We start from the raw sequence: 22,630 nt of genomic DNA on the forward strand, positions 1-22,630 counted from the left end.
TCTTGAAACTAAATTTCGTTTGAAGTTTGAGCGATCGTAATCTATCGTGCCGGAGTCACCGGGTTTTCAAGTCTACGGAAGTCAGCGGCGAGGTTTTGCGGAGAAGGCGGAGAGAGTTTCCGATGGGGAATACGAATTGTGTGTTGTTTGGGTGCGTGGAGCAATCAAGTGTTGGGGTGGTGGAAAGATGGGGAAGGTTTGAAAAATTGGCTCAGCCTGGGCTCCATTTCTTCAACCCATTCGCTGGCGAGTGCCTCGCCGGTACCCTCTCCACCAGAATTTCTTCCCTCGATGTTCGCATTGAGACCAAGACCAAGGTATTTCTCCCTTCGTCTTTCAAATTTATTCCTCTGTTGGTCGTAATTTCAAGTTTTATAGCCACGGATTTCTGGGGTTTTGTTTAATTCTCCAATGATCTTTGTTCTGCTGTCCTTCTGTTTTCTTTCATATTTTCTATGTGTGAAATTTTAGTTTTATGTTCTAATTTACTTTTAATTTAGAGTTTCTTTTACTATAATTAATGTTTCGAAACGGCTCGCAAGAATCAAGATCATGTAGATGACCTAGGGTGGAATTGAGTCTGTGGAGTATCATGTTGTATCTTGACGGTACTGTTAATACAGAAAGAGAGAAGATAGACCATACAACTAAAATTCAATATCTAAGTGAAAACTGAGGTTTGGATGATATTATGTGAGGAGGAACTGGTGGTTACTGAATAACAATGTTGTGCCCAATTTGAATAATCTGGTTCATGGTCGTGAATTCCGAATTTTTTACTGCAGGACAATGTCTTTGTGCAACTGCTGTGTTCTATTCAGTACCGAGTCGTCAAAGAAAATGCTGATGATGCATTTTATGAGTTGCAAAATCCTCAAGAACAAATTCAAGCTTACGTGTTTGATGGTATATGCACTGATCTCATAGTCACTATTTAGATCCATAATTCATTTTTGTATGTGTTTTCATGGTTTGCGTGTCAGTGACTAAAGCATTTTTGGTTTTTGATTGAAGTGGTTCGTGCTGTTGTTCCAAAAATGAATTTGGATGAACTATTTGAACAAAAGGGTGAAGTTGCTAAAGCTGTATCCGAGGAACTTGAGAAGGTGACTTGCGCTTTTATCATATTGCTCCTCACTTGAACTTCCCCCTCCAAACATAAAAACATTGTGGGTGTCTTTTAGCTTTGGATGCCATGCTATTCCATTTAACCCGTGTTTGAATTATTTCCATTCTTTGCTCCAAATCATGTGATTATTTATAAGGACTGCTTAGACTTTGCAGATAAATGAATTACAGAAGTTGAGATTATGTAGCCTATATTTACTTGGTAGATTTGTGATTTGTAAACTATGTGTAACTTGGAATGTATGCTACAAAAGCCTCGGTTTTGTAGCATGAATTTGCTTAGTCCATGCAGATCATAATGGGAAGAAGAATAAACACCATATCAAACAGTGGATTGAATGCCCCCACAGGGTTGTGTAGCCATGATTTTAGACCACCATTGCCTTCTTAACGTATTGAACATTTTTCTTTCCACACACATTATGTTTGTGTATATATATCTAAGAAGCCTTACTGTACGTTGTATCTAACATTCTTTGATTGGAGTCTAGAAAACTTTTATGGGGTGTTTATTGAAGTCTAGAAAATGGGAGTAGTGTTGGGATGTGTGTCGAATTGAGGGTGAAACAAAAGTGAATCATAAAAAGTGAAAACGATGGAAAATAAAATTTAATTGAAAACCGTCAGAACAAAATGAGTTTAATATTACAATTCGGGTTCAAAATAGTGAATCAAAGCATGAATTGTGGATTACAATAAAATGCATTTCAATCCCATTCGCGTCCAAACACCCCTAATGCTCTAATTTATTTTCGTCATCAAGTAAGAGACTATATTATATGGTGCATCTTAGATATAGAATTTGGTTGGAACTTTCTAAAATGACTGACAGATTTCAACACATATTCACCTCTTGAATCAGGTGATGGGAGATTATGGATACAGTATAGAGCACATTCTAATGGTCGATATAATACCAGATGCTTCTGTGCGCAGGGCAATGAATGAAATTAATGCAGGTAACGATCTTAGTCATTTTGCATGTCATATCATATAGGAAGGACTCTCTGTCCTTCTTCTCTATCACGTAGTTTGGTATAACTGTATTTTCTTGGTTCCACCATTAAACAGTCAGACGTGAAATGTTCACTATTTCCAGGTGAAGCACAGCAAACAGTCCATGCTCTCCTTCTGAATGGACTTTGCATGGATTCGTATAATTTTCTTTTCATTCTTCAAAATTTCAGATTCCTTCATATATTGTCCATTTCTGTATTATGAGATCCTCGGCCTTTACAATACTTCATTTCTTCTACAGCTCAAAGGCTTCAACTTGCTAGTGTGTACAAAGGCGAAGCAGAGAAGGTGCTCCTAGTGAAAAAGGCAGAAGCCGAAGCCGAAGCAAAATACCTGGGCGGTGTTGGTGTGGCTAGACAGAGGCAAGCGATCACAGATGGTTTGAGAGAAAACATCTTGAACTTCTCTCATAAGGTGGAAGGCACTTCAGCCAAAGAGGTCATGGATCTGATTTTAATCACTCAATATTTTGACACCATCAAAGACCTTGGAAATTCCTCAAAGAACACAACTGTATTCATACCTCACGGGCCAGGCCATGTTAGAGATATCAGTGGCCAAATACGCAACGGCATGATGGAGGCTGCTGCGAGCGCCCAGGCCAGGGTCACAAATGATGAGGTGAACATTGATTTACTTCAATGATTCATCAGACACCATGTATATGTGCTTCTTCTTCTCCACAACTTTGAAAAAAATTGTTCTTTATATGTGACGAGGGTGTATAAAAATATAACGATGTGCAAAGTCGATATACTTGTTTTGGTTTGTGTATAGAGGGTTCAATAAGCTGGAAAAATGTATCTCCTGATATAGAGATTTTTTATCACTACTTGATATTCCTATTTACAAATTAAAATGTTCTGTAATTGTCTTGTATTTCTTCGCACCATTATGCCTGAGACAAGAGTTTCATGGCCATGGCCATGGCCATGAATTTGATAAATAAAATTTTTGTATTAAGTCTTTTGTTATTATTGTTATTATTTAACTCCTTCAACACATCAACACACTGTAAAAGGGAATGTAAATGATAACCTTAAATTATTGTATATGATCAAATTAACCATTGGTAAAAAAAATTGAAAACATTGCCCTATCTACCAATACCAATTTATGTCTTAAGTCCTATAGAATTAAGATTAAATTAAGGTTAAATTACCATTTTTTTTACCTGGAGTTTGAGAATTTTGTAAATTGTTCAACTTTGAAATAGTCTACGAGACATTTGATTTTGTAAAAGAGTTATTGGATCGATTAAACGTTAATTTATCAAACTTCTGTATAATGGCTGACGTTTTAATTCTTTTTTCGTAGTTGTATATTCTCTATTTCTATCCAAAATGCTTTTATTGATAGAAAAACAAAAGTTTGAGTCATAATCTCGTTATATGTTGTCTTAGAGCTTTGGTCAACAAATGTGAAGTGAGACGGTAAGATGGACTCTGACAAACCACCACCAATGCAAGTGGTAAGACTATGCTTTGCATTTTCCATACAACAACTCAAAACCTTACAGTATGGTTAGACACAAAATTTTAAAAAACTGAACGGAACTTAAAATTTGTAATTAAACCAAAAATTAGTTACAATTTATAAAAGCACGACAAACAAATTGTTTTAAGCCATATCGGGTATTACTTACTCAATATTAGTATCAAACTAACTTAAATGTAATTGTTCCTGTTACACTATTTAATCACTGCAAAACTATTAGCCTAAAAATTTTGTCGACATGTTTGATTTGATTTTGCAGTTGATAAAATGAGTATAATGTGATTGATAATAAAAATAACGATAAAGATAAGAAAATGAAAGAAATAAATAAAGAGGATTTGTTATAGATAAAAAGAATAAATATTTATAAAATATAGGAAAATAACTAATAGAATTGGATGGTTTTGTTATAGTTCCAAAATAGTTTTAATTTCTTTGAAACGGTTGTATAACATAATTTAATAAAAAAAAATGAAAAGATTATTATACATTTTTTTTAATTAAGTCTATAATATATATTCTTTTAATTATTTTTAAAGCTAAACATAATTTATAGTATAAAATAAAATTGAATTCCGACAGCCCAGAACGTTCGTTGACGCCCAGCGACAGCAATAAACGGGACTGTTCAGGGTTTAAGGTAGCAGAGCAGCGTCGCCTAGGGTTTTACGGAAAGCTTCATTCTACTTCAACCAATATTCTCCCCTCTGAAATGGGTTTCTGGGGTACGTTTCCTTTTCAGTTCTATCTTTATTATCTCATGTTGTGCCTTGGAACCTGCAAATGAAGTTCAATGGTTTAACATCACCCCTTTCTCGAGTACCGGCATTAAGTGCTTGTTCGTCCGTGTTTTTTTAGCGATTTCTTAGAATCGAACAGCCGAGGGAGTACTTCATTATTTTTAGTGATTAGATAGATTTCACTTCTTCAAAGAGGAATTATGAATTTGGAGTATGCATAATGTCAAATTTTCTATTGTGATCTTTCTTATTTTTTGCTTGCATGTGTCTTTTTGTTTTAATTTTCAGTACTTACTCATGTCTATATCTTCTGTTGTTTTTATTGTCCTAGGCATTGAAGTGAAACCAGGCAAACCATACTCCTACCATTCTGATAATGTGACGGGAAAGCTTCGGATTACTCAGGTTTGTTGTGCGCTGGCATCTCTCTGGAGATGGAAAATTATTAGGATTGATGTTTTCGATTTCAATGTTATCGTATTTGTGTAATGGGCATATGACGATAACATTTTTCTAAATCTGGTAATATTACGGTGGTGTTATACCGTGAGCCAGTGAGTTATATTGCATTTTAATTTGTGTTGCTTCTAGTAGATTGCAATGGAATTTTCTTACTTTGTTACTTTTTTGATAAGTCAGGCAACTTTGGGACCTGGCTCATCGAAAGAAAGAAGCATCGTTCAGTGTTCTGTTGGCAACAAGAGTCCAATCTTTTTGTGCTCTTTAATACCAAATAAGATTGAATCATGCCCCTTGGATCTTGAGTTTGAGGAAGACGATTCGATAGCCTTCTCAGTTATTGGTCCACAAAGCATTCATCTTTCTGGTTATTTTGTAGCCAACGAGGGACATGTCATTGGTGATGACACCGAGTCGTATCCTTTTTATAATTTTTTACCCACGGTTATAGGTTTCTTATTCCTTGAGGAGAAGTAGTATTTTCAATAAGAAGTTGAGGATATTAACTGGTCTTATATTTTCAGCGTGATTCTTTTGTCATTTTCTTACTACAATGCAAAGTGATTCTTTTGGGGAGGACATTGCAGAAACAGATACTGAGGATTCATCAGAATATGATACCGGAGATGAATATGATGATGAGTTCATTGACGATGATGACGACTATCCTGGGATGTACTCAACTTCACCTGTTCCCAAAAGTGGAGGTAATTTGAAAATTCTGCGAACTTACTATTATACCAATCACTTGGCATTCTTTCCATGCTGTTTCATTTGTTTCTTGATACTTTTCAAGATAATATAGGCTGAAGCGATGTTTCTGTTCAATACCATGGGGCCATAAGAGAATTATAAAAAATTGAGCCTGATCTTTGTTACTATTCCTAAACCTATGTGTATTGTGAACTTTAAAGGATCAGTACTGGATAGTGAATACCATTTAATCCACTACAATTCTGCTCAGACTATTTGGGGAAGCTTGTGTATTTGTTTTGATAGTATGGGGCCATGGGCCATGCTGAAGTTAGGATTTCTTCGTGTTCCTTGGTTCTAGCTGTCATGGGAACTTTGGATTGAAAGAGAGGAACCGGGGAACCATTCTCAGTTTGATAATTTTTGCTGACTTGGCTGTCTTTTTCCGTGTTCTGAAGTTCTCCTCTAACTTTTTTTTTTTTACTTTGTGACTTCTGTTCTATCAAGTTTTGCTAAGTATGTTTACATGCAAAAAATAGAAAATTTATTTGTGGGAAGAGATTTATTTGGGCATATGTTGGATCATTGGATGCAAAGTGTATGATTTCATTTCAAAACCAATAAGGTACAGTAAATAATTTAGATTTCACATCTGAAATGCAGCCAGATGTGTGGACTTATATTACTTGTACTCCTTTCTTGCCATTGTTGCTATATCTTTTGGCTGCAGCCATGCTTAACTTACTTTTCTTTGCTTATCCTAAGTTTATTTTTAAGTTTTTGGCGTTTTGACCTTGATTTACTTCTAATGTATAATTTCAAGCGTTTATTTCCTTTCCCATGTTTTCTAGTTGTAATTGAGGAGATAGTTGATGATGAAAAATCCAACGATGCCAATGGTCAAGCTAAAAAAGTAAAGAAAAATAAGTCTAGTGACTCTGAGGACATTAGGAACTCTCAGCGTCAAATTGTGCTGAAAAGGAATGTGGAAACTGCTGTTTCAGAAAGTGAAGATGAAGATGGATTTCCAATTCCTACCAAAGGCAAGAGCAAAGCGAATATTCAGAAACTAGAATCAAAACAAGAGCAAAAAAGCCCGAGTACTGAGGATGTGAAGGAGACAAAGGCAAAAGATGGCAATGATGTTTCTAGCTTAAAAAGAAAAGTTGAAAACGATGAACAAGTTGATCATATGGAAAGGTGAGATGATTTAAGTAATCAGTTATACAGCTCATTTTTCATCGTTGGGCTTGCAGCATATTAAGAGGCCTGTGTTCAGTGAGGAAAAGTGGGGACCAAGGATAGAATTCCCATCAGCAGGTTATTTTTGTTAAATTTTGGGTTGGGTAGGGACAATAAATGTATTTTATCCCTGATCTTCAACCACAATGCTATTTAACAAAATAGTTTGATTATATTTCTTTTCCCATACTTTTTATTCAGTCACCTGGAAAGACTATAATCTTTTAATTTATTTCCTTATTTTGAATTTTCAATAATGATGTCAGGAAAAAGAAAAAGAAGCAGAAGAAAAAGGTAAAAGATGAAAAAGCTGAGGAAACTCGTAATGATGGTGATATGGGGAGTGAAAAGCAACAAGCAGAAGATGACAGTGCAGCTACTAATCTGATTTCTGATGGAGATGAGAAAGATAAAAAGATATCTGAACAGAGGTGAATACTTCACTCTCATTCTACTGTTTTTAATACTGTACCTGAATAAGTTTTTTTCTCATTTCTGTATTAGTTCTGTCTTGAATTCTTCACTCTCATACTCTAAATTATGAACTTACACTTTATTTCATAATTTTTGGATAAAGCTGAAACTCGACAAGAGTTCCATGCTACATCTAGCTTGTATTCCTCAGCGTTTGTCTCTCATTGTTACTAGGTAACTGAAACCTTTTTTGGCTATGTGAATAGGGATGCCTCAATTCACCCAAAGGTTGTGGATGGTGAAAATCACAAGGAAGATAAGCAAAAAAAGAAGACAAAGAAGAAGGGAAAGAAGAGCAAGGAGGCTGAAGCTGGATCAAAATCTGATGAGCTAACTAAAACAGCAGGTGATCGGATTGAATCAGCTTTGGGATCAAAAGAGAAGGAAAACGAATCCAAACCATCCCGCGTGAGAACCTTTGCTAATGGGTTGGTTATTGAGGATGTAGCGATGGGTAAACCAGATGGTAAAAGAGCTTCACCTGGAAACATGGTACTGTTCAAGTCTATTTACTTTTAAGTTCTATGAACAGTTGTTTCTCCAACGCTAATTGGAGAACGTTACATTTCCAATCCCCACTTTTAGGCATAGTCTTTTTCATCTTCAATCTTAGCTTAGAATGAGGTCCATCTGGAGATAAGCTGACATGCAATTCTGATTTCTGGCCTTTTTCGTTAGCTGTGGATGCTTCTTCATGCGCTATTACTGTACACTAATATTGAGCTTGGGTTTAGAGTTTAGCTTAAGATGCAAACCCGATAGATTAGGCGTATGTCAATTGAGTGGGTGGATGGATTGCGATGCGGCATTATTTCCTTGTATCAACAAAGATGATTTTTCTGATTTCAGGTTAGTGTTCACTACATTGGCAAGCTAAAGAACGGCAAAATATTTGATAGTAATATTGGAAGGGCACCATTCAAATTCCGCTTAGGTAATTTTGGGCTTATCACTTATGCAACGTATCTTGTCATCGAAAATGAAAGGAAAAATGTTTTATGCAAGATATGGAAGGTTTAAAGTTATAACTTATTTGGTGTTGTGCAGGTGTGGGACAGGTTATTAAGGGATGGGATGTCGGGGTTAATGGTAATTATTTGAATGGCCTTACCCCTCTTTTCTTATATGAGTTCGGATATTGTCTAAATATTGATTTTGCGGATCCTCTCTCAGGTATGCGAATCGGGGATAAAAGGAGATTGACAATCCCTCCATCAATGGGGTATGTAGTTCTCATGAGCTTTATTGCATTTGGAATTTCATTTATTTATGTTAGGTCATGTTGATAACTATTTCGTTTTTTGTTTTTTGTTTTTGTTCTTGAAAATTAAACCTATGAACACTACTTCTTTCTCTAACTTTTTTCCTTTGTATCTACTTTAACAATGGTTTAAAAATTCAAACCAAAAATTGAAAACTTAGGTAGCTAAAAGCTTGTTTTTGTTTTCGAAATTTGACAAATAATTTTACCATTGTACTTGGGGAGGATCCACATCATTATATGAAACAAGATGAAATAGATTTAATTAAAAAAAGAAAAGCGAAATGGTTACTGAATAGAGAGTGCTTTTTTTTTTTCTTTTTTTTTAAAAAATCAGCTCTTCTGCTTTGTCATCTAATTTCTATTAATGTTTTTTTAAAAAAACCAAATTTTTAGATTACCTTTTAGATTTTCTTGCTTTTTACCTGTGTTTTCAAAAACCAAGTCTGATTTTGAAACTAAAATATAGTTTTTGCTTTTAGAATTTTGCTGCTTTCCATTGTTAGAAAATGGTTAAAAATGAAATGGTTACCCAAAGCCGTACTTTGTATGAACTCTTTGGTTGGGGGTAGAAGTTGTATGAACAATGAGAAATTGAACGGAAAATTTGACCAAATTTTGATCAACAACAAAACCAAATAGTTATTTATCAAGATGGACTTAAACTCTCTCTCTCTGTCTATAGAAATTTATGATGGTTTTACTAACTTCGTCTATAGAAATTTATGATGTTTTTACTAACTTCTTTTTCCTTTTCTCTAACCCAACTTCATCACTATAATAACATCCTTTCAAAACCTCTCTCCAATATTTTCTATAACCATAATTACAATATTTTATTCTTATCATTGCAAAACGAGACTCTAAAACTTTCTTATTTTGTATCCCTCATCTGTGAGCGCACACATTCACACACAGTTAAGAAATAATAATTATATTGGTGGATGCAATGCAGCTATGGAGATGCAAAAATTGGGAGGATTCCGCAGAATTCATGGCTTACGTTTGATGTTGAATTGGTTGGGGTTCGCTGAATGCATCAATCTTCTACTCTTTCTTTCTTGGCTTACTTCTGATGTTGAATTGGTTGGGGTCCGCTGAATGCATCATCTTCTTCTACTCTTTCTGCCTCAAAAATTTTGCTCCTATACATCCACACACATATTTTCTAACTTCAATCTCAATTTTGTATTTTAAATTAATACGTGCACTTGATTTTTTTGAGTCAACGAACTGAATCATAACCTTCTGAACTTTTGTGTGCATTATTAATGTTGATCAGAAAATTACTGTGAAACTGTCCTTTCATTCATTCTCTCAAAAGTTGCAATGTTATTCAGATTTAAAATTAAATCATTAAATCAAAACGCCTTATTTTTGCATCTACCCTAAAAGAAGTATCCTTACTGAATATCCTTTAGATTTTCAGATTTTCCTAATATTGAGTAGACTTTTTAATTGATTTTTAATTTTCAATTTTCAATTTTATCCTTTCAGACTATAATTTATTCTACACATTTATCTATTTCTTGCCCAATCAAATTTATTTGCTAGTTTCATAAGTTGAATGGATCAATTTTTTAAATTCATCATTCTAGACCATACTTTTAAATTTTAAATTAGAAGAAAAAAAGGTAGGTTATAAGTTTATTTTAATTATTATATATAAATATAAGATGTTTCTGTGTTTTATTTAGCTAACCTATGTTTATTTCATCTCAAGATTTTATATTATTGTTCGCGTTTTTTTCAAATGTTTTGATTTGACTCTAAATCAAATCGTACAAACTTCTGTCATCTAAATGCTAGAGTGTTTCTCCAAAGGATGTAAACAGTATATTAACTGGAATTAATCAACTCAATTTAAACAAAAATATATACATCCAAATAAGCTATTTGAACAACAAAAACTACAATAAACCATGTTTAAGAAAAAGAAAATATACCTACAAAAAAATTCTTATAAAAGTGTCTCGTTCATTTTTTTTATCAACGAAACTAGAGAAAAGAAGTCGCTATCTCCCAATTCTTCATATTTCTTTCTTTTACCATAAGTATATAACAGTCATATTAACCAACCAAGGGGTTATCTGCTTAATGTCATGTTCATTCCCTCAATCGTATCATTATGCAGTAGGGCTCTTAAAATAGTTTTTACCATCACAATTCCATTGTTTTCACATTATCTTTTAAAGTAATTATCCATTTAGGTTATTAACTTTTGGACTTATTTTATTATCAACCATTGCTTTTCAAAATTGAAAGGTAGATCTTTGTTGGAGAGAAACACTCTATTGTTTTTTGGTTAGCCATTTAAATATCCATCTCCGCAAAAATTTCTCATGGAAAATTTGCAGGTTCGAATTATCTATGGATAAAAAATTCCATTTATTTGTTTAAAGTAATTTTTACCAAATAAAATTTCAATTTATTTTTAACACAACTTCAAAAAAGGTTATTTAAATAAACCATCATCATGTAAAAATATAATTAAAATTTTACTTTCCATAATATTTAAATATTTATAACGTATTTCACAAAAATGTATATCTTACCGTGACTTTTCTAAAAAACAAAAGTCCCATATACTTCTATTAAATAACAAAAACTCACAACAGTGCTATGTGAGTTTACTCATATATAGTTAACTCAGTGGGTTGTGATATATTTATATATATATAATTAAATAATTAATTAATTAAGCGACTGGAGACGGTAATTGAGGTGGGATGAAAAGGTTCCGCACCTATTTAGTTATTGGGGAAAAATCATTTCTGCTTCTTGTGAATCTGATCAAAGTCCTACATCGATTAAATAAAGAGACGATCTTCTATGTCTATTAGCATATTTGGGAGGTTTGTTGTCATAACACTTCCTCTCGTTTCCCTTCTAATCAAAGAACTCGCACTTTATTGGTCAAACACACAATTTTCATAACATTTGTGTTAAAGTACCTTTAATCCACATAACTTCCATTTAGAGTAAAGAACATTCATTGTTTTTTCACATATATGTCGTAACCTGCATGTTGTGCCATAAATCACTGACTTGAATTATCTACAGCCACCAACATATCCTTACCACTAACGTTGACAACTCTAACTTTCTTCCTTGATTACTAGACCACATTTTAAATTGGTAAAACTTTTCCACCATTCATAGAAAGTAAATTTGAGCTACCTCATCTTTGTTTACTTAAATAATTTGATTAATTTTTAAAAGATAACGATTAGATGCACCAACTCATAGTGTACCATTTTTCCAAGCCATGGAAGGAACAATTTTTCTCCTTTTCCAATGTCTTTCTTTTACCCTAGCAAATTTTTCTTTATCAAGAAGTTCACTAACCATAATATAATTCCATCATTATTAGATCGATCCATTTTAATTATAATGAATAAGCAAATGATAGAGAAATTTTTAAGATAACTTTTAAATATAACAAAAAAATAAACTATTTATGAAATATAATAAAATGTGTCAAATTCTCGGTAGACATTTAATTTCTTTTGCTATAGTTTTTTTTTTTTTTTTTTTTTTTTGCTATTCATAAGTTTTCTCTCTTTGTTTTTTAAATAAATGGAAAATAAATAAAATGTTTGGGAGGTAGAAATGAGAGAATGCCTACAATTTGTGGGTTTAATCGGATACAACTTGAAAGGCTTTGTAGGTTCATTGGTGAGGATTTAACAGAACTTTCTAAGCTTCCAAAAATTGGAGATACAAGTGAAGAAATTGAATTTCAATTATTTGTTGAAAACATATAAATTAGTTTCATAGTTTAAGGATAGTAATGAAAATTTAAATGGTACTACAAGAGTGCTAACGAAGTTGATATTGAAATGATTTTCACTCAAATACAACAATGTTCTCATACAAAAAACATATGGTAATGAAAGTGGAAAACAATGTTTCTCAAATCTTTTACACATCAAGAAGTTTTGTCGCTGCTAAAGTCGAGAGAGAAGTCTCTAAAACTGCTATAATGAGCTTCAAGACTCCACAACACTGCTCGACTTTATAGCTAGCCAGTGGCAACCGTGGAAATTCATTTGTTAAAGCTTGTAAAAAGACACTTGATAGCAAGAATCACAAAGAAGCCTAATGGACTCTAAGACACCTATTATCTGATGAAAAAAAGCACAAAAATTAAGTTAAACCAACACCACAATGAGAGGACTGAGGACCCTAATAATTTGTTGAACTTATCAGTTTTGAAAATGGGTCGACCTGAGTTAGGAACTATGAAACCTATTTTAAGAGGAGATGAATGAAAACTACAAAATGACATGATCAACAAGAAACCTCACAGTTTGATTGACTTTGTGTTTTTGGTTCTTGATCAGATAGAGGTAAGTTGTCAGTGGAGGAGATTTTGAAGCCTGTCACAGGGGTAGGGGACGGTGGATTATGTTGTTCTCGAAAGGACGGCGTCGTGAGAATAGGCTTGTTACCACCAGCATACATTGCCTTCATTTCTTCACCAGCAATGGTGTTGACGGGAGGGAAGAAAATGGTTGTGGACTCGTTTCTAGGTTTTTTTGGCTTTTGTTCTTGCTGGTGACCTGGAAGGAAACTGCCGACCACAATCTGGTGAAAAGTCAAGTGATTATATCATTTATCAGAACAATCCTTTTAAACACAAACCAACTGCTACAACCAAAATTCATTGATCTGTAAAAACACACTGAGAGAGATAGAGAGTTGTCTTACTTGCACAGGACCAGCAGCTACCAACAAACCTGCAAGTCCACCGCCAACAACTCGTCCATCTTGACCCGCTAGCGAGACACTCATCCCACCACATCTGCTCTTTGTAGCTCCATTCTGTGTGGGCATATACGATCCGGTTAATGCAAGTATTTCAAAACGACCCTGCCAAGACAAGTTGAAAGCCAGATCAATAGAAAGTTGTCAATAGTTTTATGACGACTGGAGTAAGTCATTTTGATCTTATGTTTCAAAAACAAGTCAATTTGGATTATATGAAGATCTTCGGATATTCAACTTCACTACTTAGACAGGACAATTAAACATTTAACAACATAGGCATATAATAAAAGAGAACCCTTTCATGTATATTAAATTTCTAATCTTAAATTAACAGACAAGATTATTGAAGGCATTAGGCAATCTGACATCAAAGAGTTCACCAACAAAATAATGAGAAAACCACCAAGAAGGGAAATTTTGTTGCATTGATTATTAATTCAGACTGAACCAGACCAAAGGAAAAAAGAAAAGGCTTTTGTACATGGACTCTGTAACCAAGTACAGAAACATCAGCAACCGACATTTGAACTAAGTGATCGAGAGATAATAAGAATCTCAAAGGTTCTAACGATATCAAAAGAAGCCCAAAACTCATGATGTTGTAGATAAGATATACGGGCATACAGAAATATATCCACAAGAATATGGTCATACCTCATATGTTAAGGTACCTCCAGAAGAAGTCGCCTGCCGAAGGGTAACGTTTGAAATTGTCCCATTTGCAGAAAGAATACAAATAGCTCGGGATTCTTGTTGAGAGAAAGACATAACCTTCATTGTAATGTCCTGATACGAAAGGATAAGGAATGCAGTAAACAGCTTAGTTGCGAGTGCATGAAATTTGTGTACCAAAGGATTGTAGGAATTCTAATTTTTGTATGTAGGTAACTGGAGAGATTTTTGGAACGCTTCATATATTTCTTCATCAATCAAAATTGTTACATAATACTTAAAAATGGGCAAAAGTAGTTCCAAGTAAAAAAGTATTCTCAAACTCAACGGAGGTCATTTCTTGTTCCCATCATCTCACGCCTCCTTCCCTCTCACCTCTACAGTGAAACATATTTATTTGTAGTCTCTGAATTTAGATACGTAGAGATGTCATAGAAGAATTAGAGGACCAAGCTTCTAGACATGGTTTGCTGTAACATATTTCTCAACCCACACCATTTTCACAATGACAATAGTTAAATTTTCCAAATTGGATAACTGTTACTATACCAATCCTCAAGCATGCAACGAATGACAATGGTGTCCAATCTCTGAACTTCTCAAACTATTCCCACAACAGAAAGAGAGACCAAAACCTAATCAAACCGTATTATAGTATTGACCCACTTGAAAAATAGATAAGGTTTTTGCTTTACAAATTCCTGAAGCATACCTCTCCAGCATTGACAGTGATGACATGGGGAGTAAAATTTGCACCAACAGAGTACGCAAGTCTCTGACCTGCAAAAAATGAGAAAAGCAATGTTATTTTGACACAAAATTCCCTAATCGCGAGCACCCAGATATTGCAGTCTAATTTTCATCTGAACTTTTGAAATGCTAACCCGGTAACTGTATCACATAATAAATGCAATTGAATGTACATAACACTATGAAACATGGACCTACAAGTTCGTGGCTACACCTATCATGCAGATGAAGTATTAAATTGGTGAAGAGTGAAGACAACAGTTTACTCGCTTTTAATACATATCTCTGAGTACATTAAGAAAGGACCAGTAAAATGGTTTACCCAAAGCATAAACGTTGTCTTAAAAGAAAAAAGAATCCCCAAATGTTTGCGTCTTGGTCTTCTTAGGGTTGAAGAAAAATAACTACGAAGCAAGTGGTGGAAGACTATCAGAAGTTTTGAATGAGCAATTAGTGAAACAAAAAGCATCTTCTTTTACGAAGAATAGTTTAGGATCTTTAAGGTCTGTATGGATAAACCAACTCTATACTTGCATTAAATATTTTAAGAAGTTGCACATGTTAATAATGTTTTAAGAGTTAAGCTTAGATCTTAATTAAACTTTTCATTTGCTTACTATTACAATACATTATTAATTACAAACATTTCCATGCACGCATTCCATGCATTATAATATTATACCGTACCTTCAAAAGAATGAGCAGTGCGGTACCAACCAGGTACACTTCCACATTTGATCACACGCAAAAACCATTCGCATTTATGCAAAAAGAATTACAGCACCAATATTATTACTGCCTACTAGCTAGAAGAAAACAAACATGCATTCCTTTTCCTAAAGATTGAAGATTCAAATCTTCAATTCTCGTAAATAGTTTTTCTTGTTTTTGAAGGCAGCTAGATAGGATAAGCAGCTAAAACTTCTCCAGTCTCACTATATTTAATTTTCACCATAATTTATGTCACCTCCCCATCGAAAACAGATAAAGAACTTATTGTTCTGATGGTTCACACTACAAAAATAATTGTCTATTCTACAGTAACTTTAACAGAACCTCATTTGCCTAGCAAGTACAAAAGAAAAACCAGTTTTGAGGCTAAAGGGTCCACTACCACACACACACACACATCAAAAACTGACAAACAACCCTTGAGTCAATGTCCACTGTGAAACCCAAACACTGCCAATTACAAGTTGCAATATAACACTTCCCCACCTTCCACTTCACTCATTTACCCTTGTACTTCACTCACATCACAATCACCAAAAATATTTTCCCTTAAATTTTTCAACACATTCAGCAGCCATACCAACAGATCTAAGCTCAAAGCACTACAGTAGAAAACTTGTAAAAGAAGCTTTAGAAAGATAAACTTACCAGGATTCTCAAACTCGAATCTCTGCGGCTTCTTCACTATCGCTTGAGAAATCTCGTTATCTCGTTTCCAATTTGGGAACTCTCCGGTCAGTGGAATCGACGACGATATCGGCATCGGAGACAACGCTAATGTCAGTGACCGCTTCCCATCCGGTCCGTACTTTCTCGGTCTCCCTCTCTTCTTCTTTGTTTCAGTACTAGACACCGCTACACTCGCCGGTGGTGTATCAGTGGCCGCTACAAACCCCGGTGGTGGAGCAGCTACCGCGACCTCCGTTACTTTAGACTCACTGGTTGATTTTGGGGCTTCTGTTCTTGGAGCTAACTGGAAGTTGTCTAGGGCTTCATCATTCATAACTGTAAACCTAGAAACTCCGGTTTCTTTCTCCTCCATAGCTACAGCTTGTAGAAACCAAGTGAAGTATACAGAAACTTAAAACCCTATAATTTAATATTTTTGAAATTTTTATTAAAAAAGAAAAAATTCCTAAAATGGATGATGAGCTTTGAAGTGGGAGATAGTAGAACCGCAAAGATACAGCAGAAATGGCTGCCTCAATTTCAAAAAAAAAAAAAAAAAACCCGAGAAATTCAACACTCAAGTTTTTGAAATGCTACAAGATGAACACGAGAAGAAGATTTGAGTTTGGAGTTTAGTGAACAAAATTCAGAAGCTTGACTTTCCGCCATTGAAGTCACTGCAACAGAGCTTCAACAGTGGAGCAAGAAATTCCAAAAAAATAAAATAAAATTATTTGCAAGAAATTGCAATAATTACGGAGAAATAATAAAAACAAAATCTTTGTGTTTGAAATTTGAATACAGAAAGAAATCATGAATTTTTGGGTTTGAAGGAAAAAGAAGAGAAATAAAGAAATAAATAAACCTGGAAAAAAAAGGGCAAAAAAAAAAAGTAAAATGGAAATATAAATTAATTAAATATGGTAAAATTTTTAAAAAAGATGGCAATTTTTTATTAGTATAAATTTTGGTTAATAAAATGGTTCACGTCCGTCTTGGAAATTTAACAAAGGCAAATTTTAATAAATGGCAAAGCAACCAAAATTGAAATGTTTAAAATGGAATTTAAAAAAAAAAAAAAAAAAGTTGTCCAAACCAAAAACCCTTTTTTTAATTTTAAGAAATTAAATTAACTAGTTCAAAGAAGAAAAAAATAATAATAATTCAAAGCTGTAAAGCTAAGATTGGAGCAATGGCATTTTCCCACCTACTGACAAGTTCTCTGTCTTTTCAGTTTTATTAAGGTTGACCATTTGAAATTTGGCAGTTAATCATCTTATATACTAGCCTTGCTACATGTCATTTTTACTGTTCATGCCACTGTTCTTCAACTTACCATTTTTTTAATTAATTATTATCATTAATAAACTTTTAAAATGATAATTACCAAGTAAAAAGCTATACACCTTATTATATAATTTGCATGTACTTATGGCTAAAACATATAGTCATGGACTGATTTTTTGCATTTTGTTATATGATAGACCTCAGACAAGACAAAGGACATGTATTTGTCAAAGATAGTGTTGTCCTGTCTCTTCATATTGACTCCTGGAAAGTTGAAAATCATACCACTGTCTTTTTCACACTTGGGACAAAGATCTCACAAATGAATGGATTTCAATTGAAACTGAAGACTAAAGTTTGAAAATTTAATGGTCAAATCAACGAAGTAAGGAGCAACAACAAGCACATTGAAAATCTTAACCCTTAAATCAAATTTGGGTTTATATGTACACACATCGGGTGAAAAGCCAATTAAATTTGACTTTGGAAAGAGAGAAACAATAAATTTTGATTCTTTGAAAGAGAAAAATGAGGTTAACTGGTTGGTATTGTATCAAACTTCTATCATTGCCTTCACGTGGAGCGCTTTGGGAAGTACTACAAATCCAGCTCTTCTTTCCTCGAATGAGTATTCAACGACTTCGGAAATATCTTCACTAATACGAGAAGTGAGATCAACAGGATGTGGAAGAGCTGGTGTCATGGCTGTCTGCATTGGAACCGACACGGTAGAAGGTGTGGATGGCACTGGCATAGGTATAATCTTTGGTGTCTTGATATTTTCCTCTGATATTGAAGTAGTCTTTATCGGAGTCTTGGAAGACATATTCAGTTTCTGCAGCTTCTCACTGAGATCATTCAATGAATTTGATGAATTTGTTGAGTTCGAGAAAAGTGCGGTAGGGGTAGGAATAGGAGCAAATGGCTTTCTAACCACCATTGGTGATTCTCCTTCACCACCATTGGCACCTAATGAATGCTTCTTTACAGGGAGACCATCCAAGCCTCTCTTACCTTTGAACGACACAGGAATTTAACCATTCAGAGACAAAATGTTAGGGAAACGGTGTTATCTTTAGGAAACAACCATTTTTTTAGCAAGTAGCCCCTCAGCAGGAAAAAAAAAAGTGATATAAAATTCAATAGAGAAGATAGTAAGCGTGAATGTTCACAACGGCTACTGCAATTTCACAAGTTATGAGTCATACCAGCTGATAAAGCTTCAACAAATCCCTCATCAAGCTGAAAAGCCTGGTTGTTTTGATGTCCTCTGTCACTTTTTCGGCCAGGTCGGAGGCCTTTATTAGGATCAGGCTTCGGAGTTTGAAGCAATGCTCCTCCAAGGGAAAATCTCCGACTGCCAGCACCGGCAACAGCACCGGCACCACCAGTAGACATTCTAGGACCCTTTTTCACACTCTGAGGCTTTGATGGGCTAGGTTTTGACCCATAAAGTGCCTCCTGTTCGGCAATTAGTTGCCCCTGGAGTTTCTTCTGGTCCTGAAGTGTACAGTTAAAATGAAAGCAATTGTGAAGGAGACATTTTAAACATGAAAATGTTGAAAAGCTGGTAAAAATTTGGAAAGTCAAAGTTGGTACCCGCTGTCTGCGTTGTTCTTGCTCTTTCTCTTGTCTTAAAATTGTGTATTCCTCAAGCATTGAGAGAAGACGAACCTAGAAAACATATGAGACAGTTAATAGCACTCGTATAAGTCAGGAATGGCAGTAAAAAACCATTTATTAACAAACCCACATGGATATCAAAATCTACTTACACCATCATAGGTGAATTCAATGCCTCTTTCTTTTTCCCATGACATGGTTTTTGAAGTCAAAGCACTAACCATTCCTGTAAGGATTTAATCAATTTACAACAAAAAATTGTCAAAATGGAGTCAACGGAAAAATATTGGTAGCTTTTGTTTATACAATTAAAGGAGTTACATTTACAAAGTAATACCTGATAATCAAATTTTTTACCCGACAATGACATTACATAATCATTCATGGAGCAAAAAGATGTTGTAAATTGGAATCATAATAACACTTATAGTCCTTTTGGTTTAAGTTTACAGCTCAAAACCTCACAACTCATCACTGTTTGAGAAATTTCACTTCCATGTCAAATAGCTCATAGAGAAGAAAAATTTATAAAACGGTTTTGTTATATTTGAGGCCAATAGTCTTTACCTGGAAGTTTATTAACCAATGCCCGAGCCTTTTCAGCACGTTTGAGTGTAAGATGAGCTCCTCTTCCCGCATTATAACGGTTTTCATCCTGAAGTTGGAAAATAATGAAAACTAAGAACAGCAATGTATTTAGCAATATGATGGTGTGAACGAGATAAATGCCTGTGTATGTGCGCTTGTACATGTGTAAACATTCTTTAGAGGAAATGATAAAATTATGAGAGTTTAGAGAGTAACCCTGTTATACTCCTCAAGCCAGCACTCCTCTTCACATGCACCCAGCCACCTCTCCACTTTCTCAAGAATTTCTTTCCTGTCAAATGCTTCTTCTTTGACCTTGTGAATTTGACTGTCAATTTGTTCAAGCACACAAGCAGGGTCCAAAGATCCTACAATGGAAATATAAATGCACAGGATAAGAATGAAACGCAAAAAAAAAAAAAAAAAAAAAAAATCATAAACAAATGTTAGCAGAATAGATTTGATGGTCGTGATCTACCATAATCTATAGCATCAATAACATATTCAATAGCAGAATCTTCTGCTGGTACTATATGCAGTTTCCTACACATTTCCTCTAGCTCTAATCTTTTCTTCAAAACAAGTTCTTTCATTCTGCTTGACTTTAACTCTTCCAATCTGGAGACTTCTGCTTCAACCTGCACAACATATTTTTACATCTTATTCAATTCCCCGTATATGCAGTGAAACCATGACGAATAGAAGCCAAAACAAAACAAAACTAACTACCAAAATTTTCATTATTCAGAACAACTCACATATGTGATAACATCAGTAGCTAGAGCATTAGGTTCAATTATTTCGTGTTCTGAAGCAGCGACGTTGCAAGTTATATTTTGAAACATCTGTTGTTCTTCATCTGGAGTATCCATTAATTCCCACAGGTCGAACATTGTACTTGCAAGATCTTGAAGCTGCACGAACAAAGGGTTATCACAGGTCCAGTTCAATGGCATCACTAAGCTTTAGAAGACCAAAAAAACATCTAACCTTCTGCATTCTTTGTAATTTGATATCTCGCAGTTTTTCAATCATGGCAGCCAACTGCTTGATAATGTGGATAGTTATATTTGTTGGTCCTTCAAAATCACCCAAAGATGGATGAACTTCAACGGCTATCTGCTTGGAATCCATGCCTAGGACTAAACAGAGTGAATCCAAAGTACGCACGTGGTTATGAACCAGCTTCATCCGATCGCTCTATAACAGAAGAAATAAGTACTTTTATGAATATGTGAGAGAAAGAGAGGGATCTGAACAGTCAAAAAAGAAAAGCACGTAAATTTGAACCCAAGTAACCAACCTTCTCCTGCTGAAGTGCATGCAGCTGTCTGGTCAATTCATCAAGCTTCTTCAATGATAAATCAGTTTCATCCAACGCTACCTTTGATGCTGAATGTTCACAACCATTTAACTCATCTGAAATTTTTTGTATCTCCTGTAGGACTTCAAGAAATTGATTGCTTCTCTCGGATTTCCGCTTCCTCATTTCATCCAGTAGTGGAACAATTTGCTTGAGTTCATCTTTCAAGCTAACAGCCTTTTGATCAGACTGAAAGGACAACAAATTGATTAACCAACAACTCCAGTGGTCGCATAAGTGAAATTGAAGTTATTTGAGGAAGGGAGGGGAGTGGGTTAGCAGCTTTGTTATAATGGTAAAAACTAAGGAAGATGCTACAGTGCTACTCCTCTCACCTGTCTTATTTGTACTGGCCGCTCTCCCATTGCAGAACAGATGGCAGCAAGTTGTGCTTCAGAATCTGCAATCGCCTGCCTCAGATGAGCTCTAGAATGGTTTGCTTGATCGACCTTTCTTCTGTAAACCTCTAAACACTCTTGTTCAAGCTCAAGCAACATTCTATCTCTTTCAGCTTCACCCTCACCAACTTCATCCCATATTATCTGATATTAAAAAATATTGTGTACAGAATGAGATCAGCCTCAAAAAAAGAGATTTAAATACAAATTCAACAGATCAGCCTAAAAAAAGGAGTTCTACATACAAGCTTCAACTATGTTTTATTAAGGGCGATATTGAAGCTCGAGACAAACCTGAAGTTCATAAAGAAGTGAACCACACGTGGTTTCCACTTGCAGGAGTGGATCATTTTGAGTGACAGACATTTTGAAGATATTTCACCCGGGAAAGAAACAATTTCCTCTCTGTTCTCCTCTAAGTTCTGGTGGGTTAGACCAAACCTACAATAATCAAAACTTAGAGAAGCATAGTAACAAAGAAATCAAATTTCGAAAATCCCTAATTGTCAACATCTAAAGAAGAAAATTCTTGAAGAACTTCCGCTAGACGAAACGATGATACCACCGTCACAAAACTCCATTTCCCAATCATATATCTACAGTGTGGTTAAATCTTTGCTAATAACCCAAATGGGAATCTTCAAATTCATCATAGACCAACAAAATTCCAGGCCAAAAATATGGGGGAAAAAATTATGTAGAAAGGAGCTCATAGTGTTCGAACTACGAAACAACATCATTGAAGCGAACTAACACAGTGGGTCATGCCAGATTATCAAGAAATTAAAAGATAAATCTAAACGAACCTGAAGTAGAATCAATCTGGTGAAGTTTGGGGTAAGAGAAATTGTTTGAGAGGGGAAGAAAGAAAGGATAGAATTTTCCTGGGAAAAAGTGGTTTTCTCGAAATGTGAACCTTGGAAGAAGGCGATGCGAGAGGGGAATTTGAAGGGAGAGAGAGACGTTAAAAGGAAAAGGGACCGTTGAAAGAGCGGATGTAAATGAAGCCATGGACCAACTGGAATTCGAATTCAAACTTTCGTAGAGGGAAGATTGTAGAGAGAGAAAAGATGGGGTTTCCAATCGCTTTCTTCCCTCCTCCTTCCACAAAATTTCAAATTAAATATTAAATTTGACATTTTAAATTTTTTTTTATAAAAAAAAGGGTTTTTATTTTATTTTAATATGTTTGTAGAGATACCAATCCTCTCCAGAGTAATTAAATAATTCCATGTACCATTTTAATAAGTAAGTTATATGTAAT

At 34.7% G+C, this 22,630-nt stretch overlaps 4 protein-coding genes across 4 annotated transcripts; 2 read left to right on the top strand and 2 right to left on the bottom strand.

Moving 5' to 3' along the window:
* Positions 1-3,119, top strand: LOC103484001 (hypersensitive-induced response protein 4). Its single transcript, XM_008440889.3, has 5 exons — positions 1-317; positions 786-906; positions 1,015-1,106; positions 1,991-2,087; positions 2,387-3,119. The coding sequence occupies exons 1-5, from the start codon at positions 123-125 to the stop codon at positions 2,788-2,790; spliced, it is 909 nt and encodes a 302-aa protein (XP_008439111.1). The 5' UTR covers positions 1-122; the 3' UTR covers positions 2,791-3,119.
* Positions 3,120-4,198: 1,079 nt separating this feature from the next.
* Positions 4,199-9,808, top strand: LOC103484002 (peptidyl-prolyl cis-trans isomerase FKBP53). Its single transcript, XM_008440890.3, has 11 exons — positions 4,199-4,367; positions 4,714-4,787; positions 5,022-5,257; positions 5,403-5,548; positions 6,386-6,734; positions 7,043-7,207; positions 7,457-7,742; positions 8,100-8,184; positions 8,298-8,339; positions 8,424-8,472; positions 9,467-9,808. The coding sequence occupies exons 1-11, from the start codon at positions 4,355-4,357 to the stop codon at positions 9,543-9,545; spliced, it is 1,524 nt and encodes a 507-aa protein (XP_008439112.1). The 5' UTR covers positions 4,199-4,354; the 3' UTR covers positions 9,546-9,808.
* Positions 9,809-12,317: 2,509 nt separating this feature from the next.
* On the bottom strand, positions 12,318-16,972 carry LOC103484004 (AT-hook motif nuclear-localized protein 4). The gene is made up of 5 exons (XM_008440891.3): positions 16,087-16,972; positions 14,669-14,736; positions 13,939-14,070; positions 13,225-13,386; positions 12,318-13,101 (listed from the first exon to the last, which is right to left on the bottom strand). The coding sequence occupies exons 1-5, from the start codon at positions 16,478-16,480 to the stop codon at positions 12,805-12,807; spliced, it is 1,053 nt and encodes a 350-aa protein (XP_008439113.1). The 5' UTR covers positions 16,481-16,972; the 3' UTR covers positions 12,318-12,804.
* An 829-nt stretch (positions 16,973-17,801) lies between these two features.
* LOC103484005 (65-kDa microtubule-associated protein 3-like) lies at positions 17,802-22,446 on the bottom strand. Its single transcript, XM_008440892.2, has 13 exons — positions 22,173-22,446; positions 21,661-21,807; positions 21,304-21,510; positions 20,909-21,157; positions 20,596-20,805; positions 20,364-20,519; positions 20,084-20,243; positions 19,822-19,973; positions 19,585-19,672; positions 19,170-19,243; positions 18,994-19,068; positions 18,603-18,894; positions 17,802-18,408 (listed from the first exon to the last, which is right to left on the bottom strand). Exons 2-13 carry the CDS (start codon positions 21,730-21,732, stop codon positions 17,948-17,950), a joined length of 2,196 nt encoding a protein of 731 aa, XP_008439114.1. The 5' UTR covers positions 21,733-21,807; positions 22,173-22,446; the 3' UTR covers positions 17,802-17,947.
* Positions 22,447-22,630: the final 184 nt, after the last annotated feature.

This window comes from Cucumis melo, chromosome 6, assembly GCF_025177605.1.
Source record: "Cucumis melo cultivar AY chromosome 6, USDA_Cmelo_AY_1.0, whole genome shotgun sequence".
NCBI lineage: Eukaryota > Viridiplantae > Streptophyta > Magnoliopsida > Cucurbitales > Cucurbitaceae > Cucumis > Cucumis melo.

Coding starts and splice junctions, on each gene's coding strand:
- LOC103484005 (XM_008440892.2), bottom strand. CDS start 21,732: ATGTCTGTCACTCAAAATGATCCACTCCTGCAAGTGGAAACCACGTGT. Junction 21,158..21,303: donor GGCCAGTACAAATAAGACAG/GTGAGAGGAGTA, acceptor TTGTCCTTTCAG/TCTGATCAAAAGGCTGTTAG. Junction 19,673..19,821: donor GGCTTGAGGAGTATAACAGG/GTTACTCTCTAA, acceptor TTCCAACTTCAG/GATGAAAACCGTTATAATGC.
- LOC103484001 (XM_008440889.3), top strand. CDS start 123: ATGGGGAATACGAATTGTGTGTTGTTTGGGTGCGTGGAGCAATCAAGT. Junction 1,107..1,990: donor TATCCGAGGAACTTGAGAAG/GTGACTTGCGCT, acceptor CTCTTGAATCAG/GTGATGGGAGATTATGGATA. Junction 2,088..2,386: donor AATGAATGAAATTAATGCAG/GTAACGATCTTA, acceptor TTTCTTCTACAG/CTCAAAGGCTTCAACTTGCT.
- LOC103484002 (XM_008440890.3), top strand. Junction 7,743..8,099: donor GAGCTTCACCTGGAAACATG/GTACTGTTCAAG, acceptor TTCTGATTTCAG/GTTAGTGTTCACTACATTGG. Junction 8,340..8,423: donor ATGGGATGTCGGGGTTAATG/GTAATTATTTGA, acceptor ATCCTCTCTCAG/GTATGCGAATCGGGGATAAA.
- LOC103484004 (XM_008440891.3), bottom strand. CDS start 16,480: ATGGAGGAGAAAGAAACCGGAGTTTCTAGGTTTACAGTTATGAATGAT. Junction 14,737..16,086: donor ATTCGAGTTTGAGAATCCTG/GTAAGTTTATCT, acceptor CATTTTTTGCAG/GTCAGAGACTTGCGTACTCT. Junction 13,102..13,224: donor TAGCTGCTGGTCCTGTGCAA/GTAAGACAACTC, acceptor ACTTTTCACCAG/ATTGTGGTCGGCAGTTTCCT.